Below are 8,746 nucleotides of genomic sequence, written 5' to 3'. Positions count from 1 at the left end.
ATAATCCCAAACATACAGGTAAATTATCAACATATATTCTCCCAAATGTGTGACATGTAACGTGCTCCAAAACATTCGTTTTTAGCCAAGTTTCAAAGCAGAGTGGAGTTTTGCTGACCAAAAGTCACAAGTCTTGCTGTAGCTCTACTGTATGCCCAGCAGGAGCTTTCAGACAACAATGATGCGATTACAGTGTATGATATCTGAGATAGGACAACAGTTCTGTCCTGACTTTCTGCAAGCTTTATCAGCTGAAGGAGAAAATATCTAGCCTCCATGGTCTTTTTTTTTTTTTAAACAGAACTCCCTTAAAAGACTAGGGGTCGATTCCTAGTAATCAGGAAGGAGGTATGCTGGAGGAACTGTGGGCAAATAGAGCCTATTTATATATGTGGTGGGAATGTCCAGTAGCGAATAAAGTTCTGGGAGAAGTGGATAAAGATTATGGAAGAAATTGGGGGCCAAGTACCAAAAAAACCTAAGAGTATTTTTGTTACATTACTATACTGCTGAGATTAATAAGGAAGGCTAGAATTTCCTGGAATACTGTATAGTGGCAGCAAGGGGAGAGGTGGCTTATCATTGGAAGCAAGCTGCTCATCCAGGGTATGAAAGCTTTTGTGAAAGGCTTAGTGGTTTTATAGCCTCCAGATGTTAATGGCACTCTGAAACAGGGCAGCTCCCACAGTGAGTGAGTACTGGGAGAAATTCTGTCTTTGGAGAAGATGGAAAGATCAAGATGGGATGAAGGGAGAGGAACTGCTAGAGGAGGGGATGACTGCGTATTCCTACCAGGGACAAAAGATGGAGAGGGTAAACTAAGAGAGAATGAGGGGGGGGGGGGGTGGAAAGGAGGTGGGGAGAAGATGGGAGAAGCAATAAAGAGACATTGCAAAAGAGTTGTTTTGGTTATTATTAATTTTGTGAATGCTTGAGGAAGGAGGGTAGTGACAACTGTGTATTAATGCATCACCACATGGAATTCTGCTATAAGTAAAGGACATTGATTACGTTTTACTAATATAGAGATGGCAGATGGTGAAATGTGTTTATATTTGATCGTGGAATATTTGAATCTTATCAGTTACTTTAGTTGAAGATATAGAACTTCAATAAAATATTTAAATTTAAAAAAAGATTGAGATAGTAATAGAGTCAAAACTTGAATTAGTTTTCACTCAAGGTTGATAAGAATAACATCTGCTTATGTCTGAAAGATTGATGCAGCTACACTCTTGCAGCCTCTTTCCCAGAGTTTCACAATCCCTACACTCAGATGTACAACTATAATTGTATCATAATAGGGGCTCACATATGCTGTATATAAATATAAATAAGATTTATCAACAATCTGTGATTTAAATAGGACAAAGAGAAAATGCTTGCTCCATTTTAAAACTTTTTATGCTTTCTTTCTAAAATTGTAAACAGATCTGCTCTAAGTTATATCGTCCCATTTCTTTGTTTTCATCATTCAGTAAGTCATTGCAATCACAAGACAATTTATTAGGTTTTTTTTTTCCAAAAAAGACATCCGTTTTATTAGAATTCTAAAAAAAATTGTTTATCTATACTGTTGCTCATAAATGGAATGGCCTTACTTTATCTTTGATATCATGTGTTATTATATATTTTGGCATGAGTTGACAATAGAGAATAACACAGGGACAAAGTTTGTCCCCGTCCCTGTGGGCTCTGTGTACATCCCCACCGCATCCTATTCCCGCAGGTTCCATCTCCGTCCCTGTCCCATCCCCATCGGCTCTGTTGTCATCTGCAGAAGCCTCGCACAGCATATTTCTTTAATAAAAAGATTTAAAAATAAATTCATAAGTGTTCAAGTGTTTTTTTTATAAATTACAAATAGAAAACAATAATAACGAGCAACTATAATAACCCTCCCCCCACCCCACCACCACCTCTCCCCCTCCAACCCCAACAATAGCTGACTTCTGTTACCTCAAGGAATGCTAATCCACTCTGCTAAAATGTCCAGGGGTACAAAATACAACCCTTTCTGTATGCCTTAGTGGGGGAGAAATATGCCTTATGAAGTACTATTATGATTTTTTAAATCTGTGGATGAATTTCAGGATTCAGTCTAGCACTCATGTCTTCCACAGTACTTCCTGCAATAAAAGATGTCTTCTTAGAAGATGTGCTGGTAGCAGGAATGTACAGGATCCCCAAGCAAATTTTGCTAGTTGTGGCCAGCATGTTTGCTTGTTTTTACAAAAAAAATCAAAATATCGTCATCTGCATCACTCAAACATAAACAACAGTCCAGTTTATTAACAGGCTTCAAAGTAGAAAATGACACGGGGACGATGTTTGTCCCCATCCCTACAGGCTCTGTCCCCGTCCCATTCTCTAGTTGACAACTGTTCTTGAAATGTATAGGTGATAGTTCAAGATTTGTTAATTCAAATTTTGTTTTGGATAACTGCTTTTTGTATACTCCCAGGAATCTCTAGCTACCTTGTATTGCAACCTGCCTTGAACCATATTAAATGGAAACCAACAGGATAGAAGCCATCAATAAAATAATAAAAGCAAGGTGGCCACCTGCCACAACAGCTTTTCTAAACGTTATACTATGGTACCCTTTTACTAGAACTCAGCTAACAAACATTAGCACAAGCTAAATGCTGCACATCCCATTTTATACCTATGAGCCATGAGGCACTTAGTGCACACTAAGCTTTGGTTAAAGGGGCCCTATCTGAGCCCCATCAAATAAGCAGCAGATCAGGGGGTGTATATGGAAAAATCCCCAGAAATGTCACACACACATTATCATCTTACTACAAAAACTTTATTAAAAATTGGTGCACACTTTGAGGGCTTTCTCCTATACAATAGAATTTTTCCAAGTCCTCTGGGCGGAGCAATACAGATGTTACAAGTATGTGAGCAATCAGCAAGATGGTGGATGCCTACACTTCCAGTCTCATGGCCTAGTGACTTCTTAACACTTTATAGTCCTTTCCTGAGCACTGTTGATGTAGCTGTCTTTTGAGAAAGAGCCATCATCTGGGAACCTCAGGAAAGCTAGATACAATCATCTGTGGATGTTTCAAATGGACAAGTCTCTTTTTATATACACGCTTCCCAATATGCAGGTTATCAACAATTTAGAAAGATGATATTGAGTTAAAATAGGTGACCTTCATTCATAGGCTTGCAGTGCAAAAATTGTAAAAAGAGGGGAAGGAATAAACCATGACCTGAAAGAAGTGAAAAAGCAGTTGTGACCATTATATTTGTATTTGACCTCAAAGTAATTTACTACCCTGTGATGTGGTACAAGTACACTCAAATGAAGCACTTTGCTCAGGTGTATAATGGACACAGGACAAAATTTCAAAAGCCATTAATCTGGTAAATACTGATTTACCCAGAAAAACTCCCTATCCTTAATCCAGCTGAAAATACCCACGGATTCCCACAGAACTTATACGTTTTGCTAGGTTAAGGGGAGTTGCTGCTGGAAGCAATTTTGGGCATAATTAGAAAACACTAAAAACAATATTTGAAGGAGGTGGAGTTCAAAGCAACACAAACCACATATAATGCTCACACTTTATATACTTTCATACAGCGGTAAATGATAAACTTCAATTAAAGAGAAAAAAATGCAAGAAGGAAAACTCTCAACAAACCGCTACTACTTAAGCGGCCAGAATGCGGCTACAATACTATCATAGGCATTAAAAAAACTCTTAATGTGCCTTTATTCAAAGTCTATTTTCGTCCATTCTTATGTAGCCATTATCAATTCTCTTATGCTTTTTTAAGCAGCTAAGAAAGCTAAGTACTGTTATTTGAAAAAGCATAACAGAATATTGAAAAATATATAAGATGTGAGCATTATATGTGGGTTGTGTCATAATTAGAAAGCAGCAGGTGTACATTTGCATTTTCAGATATATTTGTGCATTTCCAATCCAAATTTAAGCCTGCATAAAACAGATGCAAAATCAGTGGGCCATCTGTACCTTGGGCAATATTCAAAGGGAAAGGATATGCCATCTTTCCCTTGGAAAATCTGTACGAAGTCCACAGCTTCAAAGTAGGTACCTGCACTGGGCAGGCCGGTTTGAAAACTGCCCCCATGGACTATAACAACACTGAACTAGCACGCTCCCATGACCACGTGTAGCCTGGGGAGCCACATCATCCTTTGATGCTCAAAACATTTCAGACTTCTAAATTCAGCTTGGAGTGTAAACCTTTTCAATCATCTTCACAAGCAAAATGCAACAATGACTTCTACAGTTCTAATATGCCCACTGAGTGTAATACAATTATGCATCTATATTTTTAAATCTTCCATATGTCTTGGTTTAGTATCAAATCAAAGGATGGCTGAGAACGAAAACATTTTGAAAAGTCACAGCTCTCATCCAGAGCAATTAGCTGGGACACTGCTCACTGGATGGGCTGAGACTGCACATCAGGACCTGATGTATACCACGCCATTACCAAGAGACCACTTGAATCAGCTACTATGGGTGAGATGAGACACAACAAGGGAGCGTGAATGTCACTTTCTAGGCAGGAAAATTTTGACATCTGTAGCTCAGTACCAGATTTTGCTCTCTGTTCATGATCTGCCCTAGAATCTATTCCTCTGCTGGGTAAAAGTAAGGCAAGTCATAGTGAAAAAGAAAGTTACTCTGCAGCAACAGAGACATCTAAACTCAGCATATTGGCATATCAGTGCCTTTGTGGGTCTTGAAGAAGAGCCAATGCAGCAGTGCCTTTACAATTTAAGCTGAGAACCCAAGCCTTGATGATTTTGAGGTGTTTTCCAATGCTAGGTACTTGCTTTCAACTTGCTGGGCTGCTGTTCAGTAACCAAGTCCAAATACCGCTGCCTCAGAGGAGGGAGTTGCTCATAGACGTCAAAGCCCAGAAGGTTGTCTGTGTTGGGCAGTTTGTAAAAGATCAGGTGCTTTTTCAATACCTAAAAAAATGGAGAATACAGATGTGGTGTCTCATCAACAGTGTCTGGAGACAGTAATTATGAAATGAACCTACATGAAATAGACCTCTCTGAACAGGGCCAGTCACACATACAAAAGGTGGCTGGACACAAATCTTTTTTTTTCAGTCTAAAGGCTTCATGACTTTCAGACACTTATTCTGTGCCAAGTGCTAGAAGAGGAGGGAAAGGCTGTGAGAAGCTGTTCAAAAATGTACTGCCCAGTTCTTCCAGGCGCAGAAGTCAGACTCCTCTTTGCCTAACAACTTATCACTTGCATAACAAACTGAAGCCACATTGAGCCTGCAAACAGGTGGGAAAATGTGGGATACAAATGCAGCAAATAAATAAATAAATAAATACCACCACCACAGTAAGGGATTCCATAATTATTTAGTTGGTTAGGTTCAAAGAAGTTCAGGTTTTCAAGCTCAGCCCTCTTGCCCAGCACCTCTCTCTTTGTGGCAAATCAAGAGAAAGCAAAAGGGAAGGCAATTCTCCAGTTGTTCTACCCTGACCTTCAAATACCAGAGCTGGCTCAGAATTGCTTAAAACTTTTCCTTAGTGTGTAACTATCACCATATCCATCAATATCAGTTTCCCTCTTAAAAAAAAAAATCTCGTTCACTTTTCAATTGAATTCACGCAGTGCTCCATGCATCTGTGCTCTCAATTATAAAAGACAATTTACCCAACCTAAGAAATCCAAGTGAATATATTTTTCTTTAAAATTGGGCTGCATTTCAATTAAAATTTTAATGATGATTAATTACGCGATTAAAAGGTATTATTTGTTGATTTTCCCACTGCAGCTCCTTGGGGACTCTGGGCAAGTCACTTAGAAGCTCTTTTCCTAAGTCACGGTAGGCCTACCGCACTGTAAAAGGGCACTATCACAGGACAAGCTGAGGCGTCCTGTGGCAGTTTGGGCAGCAGCACATGCTACTCCCATAGTTAAAAAATATTTTTTATTTTTTGCTGCGGGAGGCGTGTCTGGGAGTCGAAAGTAGATGTGCCTGCGTTAATCAGGTAGCGCGGGCACATTACCACACGCTACCCAATTAGCGTGGGAGCCCTTACCGCCTCCTAACCAGGTGGCGATAAGGGCTCCCAGTGGTAAAGGCCACACACTAATGGAGGAATTAACGCATGACCATTAAAAAAATAAATAAAGCTGACCTCAGCTATTTTTCTGCTGCACTAGAAAGTGGCAGTGCACGCAGCAAACCCATGTGCTAACTGCAGCACCGGCCACTGTCTAACACGCCTTAGTAAAAGGACCCCTTAAACCTCCATTGCCCAGAGTCACAAGGAGCTACAGTGGGAACAAAAATAAATAATATACCATTAATTACAAATTTTAATCAAAATGCAGCCCTAAAAAAATAAAAAGTAATGAAAAGATAAGAAATACAAAATACAACTTGAAAAATCTAATATAATAATTTGCTCCTCCAACATTCCATTGTCTCTCACTGGGATCGTAACCACCTGCTGACATCACTCCTCCAACGTTCCAATGTGTGTCACTGGGATTGTAACCACCTGCTGACATCACTCCTCCAACGTTCTCCTCCAACGTTCCAATGTGTGTCACTGGGATTGTAACCACCTGCTGACGTCACTCCTTCAACGTTCTCCGTCCCCCCTCCCCCCCAGTTCCATGGGACCCTGGAACTGGGAGGGAGGGACGGAGGGATAGAGGGAGGGGGGACCCTGGAAATGGGAGGGAGGGGGGCCTGGAACTCAGAGGGAGGTGGAGGGGGCAGGGGAGAGATGCTGCACATGGATGGATGGAAGGGGCAGGGCACAGAGGACGTTGCCTGCATATGGATAAATGCAGGGGAGAGAGCATAATGCAGGGGAGGGTGGGGACCCTGAAACTCAGAGGGAGGCAGGGAGGGGACGACCCTGGAACTCGGAGGCAGGGAGGGAGGGAGGGGATGACCCTGGAACTCGAAGGGAGGGAGGGAGGGGGACCACAAACCTTGAACTCAGAGGGAGGGAGGGGACGACGACTCTGGAACTCGGAGGGGGGGGCGACCCTGGAACTGGGAGGGAGGGGGCCCCTGGCACACACTCTCATGCTCACACACACACTCACTCTCTCACAGACACACTCGCACCCAGTCTCACTCACTCTCTGTCACACTTGCACATTCACTCTCTCTCTCTCACACAGTCACTCTCACACACACTCTCTCTCTCTCAAACATACACACTCCGAGGAAAACCTTGCTAGTGCCCGTTTCATTTGTGTCAGAAACGGGCCTTTTTGACTAATTACAAATAATAGAATCCAAAACACATGCAGAATAGCTTTAAACAGCCTTACAGTTTTCACAGCCTACTTCAGAAATGCAGCCCTTCAAAATCTTTACTTCTCAACATATTATAAATATGAACCATCATATAAGGCTCAATACAGTGATAAACAACACAGTATGCTCAAGATATAATCACTGGCCCCAAAAAAGTCTTAAATAACATAGTAAATGATGGCAGATAAAGACCTGTACGGTCCATCCAGTCTGCCCAACAAGATACTTTATATGTATACCTGAGTTTTATTTGTCCTTGCCTTTCTCAGGGCACAGATCGTAGAAGTCTGCCCAGCATTGTTCTTGTACTGTTCTGAAGCTAACATTGAAGCCCCTTAAAATTTACACTCCAGCCCATCCCCATCTATTCAGTCACGATCAGGGCATAGACCGTAGAAGTCTACCCTGCTCCCGTTTTGTTTCCCAATTACTGGCGTCGTAGGTATCTCTTACATGCATCCAAATTCTAAGCTCAAATTGAAAAATCCCAAAGAAAAAATTGTACTTCTCTTCATATGAAGTTTCTCTCTATCATCTCTTAAGCTTGCACATCCATATCTCCACATGACATATTCCTGAAAGCCTCTCAGCACATCTGGACTCATAGGTTACCAACATGACATCATGTTTTGAGTAACAGCACTCTACGTCAGGGTATTATCTCTCATCCAATTCTGTTATAGAAGATACTTCTCATAACACAGGCCATAATAACTTCAGACATCTGAAAAGAAAAAAAAGTTACATCTCAACATTCTTATCCCAACAATCCAATGGGCAACGGCCAACCAGAATGCAAGACTAATCACGTCAGAGCAGGGGTTCTCAATCCATTCCTTGGGACACACCTAGCCAGTCAGGTTTTCGGGAAACCCATATTAAATAAATATACAAACATAACAAATTTTATATACTGTAGCATACCGTGTGGCTCAGAATGGTTTACAAAGAAATAACATCTACTGTAATTAAGTACAAAATATGTAAATAAAAATTATTTAAATATCTTCTTACAAGAACAGGCAAATTTTAAAGAAAGGGAGGCATGAAACGTAAGGTATCTGGGTTTAAAAAAGGTTTGGACAAATTCCTGGAGGAAAGGTCTATAGTCTGCTATTGAGAGACATGGGAAGCAACTGCTTGCCCTGGGATTTGTAGTATGGAGTGTTGTCACGATTTGGGTTTCTGCCAGGTACTTGTGACCTGGCTTGGCCACTGTTTGGAAAACAGGATACTTGGCTAGATGGTGTATGGAATATTTTAAAGATTGTTTTTCAATTCTGCTCTAAACAGTCTACTCTAAAGTTCCTGTTTTCTGGATAGACCTGTATAGAGAATTGCAATAGTCAACTCTGGAAATAATCAAAGCATGAGCAACCTTTTGCAGATCATCCAAAGATAAGTAAGATCAAATGGAGACAGGACGTGTACATTTACA

The 8,746-nt window shown here is 40.8% G+C and overlaps 1 protein-coding gene across 6 annotated transcripts in view; it reads right to left on the bottom strand.

Moving 5' to 3' along the window:
• Positions 1-2,806: 2,806 nt before the first annotated feature.
• The window catches only part of RPAP1 (RNA polymerase II associated protein 1), a 118,782-nt gene continuing 112,842 nt past the window's right edge, over positions 2,807-8,746 (bottom strand). For 5 of the 6 annotated variants that reach the window (XM_030214101.1, XM_030214100.1, XM_030214099.1 and 2 more), the window contains exon 25: positions 2,807-4,969. In XM_030214101.1, the coding sequence (XP_030069961.1) occupies positions 4,820-4,969 (150 nt within the window). In that variant the 3' untranslated portion in view covers positions 2,807-4,819. The remainder of the gene's footprint in view (positions 4,970-8,746) is intronic. The other variant, XR_003943311.1, reaches the window with a different exon arrangement.

This window comes from Microcaecilia unicolor, chromosome 9, assembly GCF_901765095.1.
Source record: "Microcaecilia unicolor chromosome 9, aMicUni1.1, whole genome shotgun sequence".
NCBI lineage: Eukaryota > Metazoa > Chordata > Amphibia > Gymnophiona > Siphonopidae > Microcaecilia > Microcaecilia unicolor.
The sequence above is the reverse complement of the archived record's forward strand: the minus strand, read 5'-3'. Positions and strand labels throughout refer to the sequence as shown.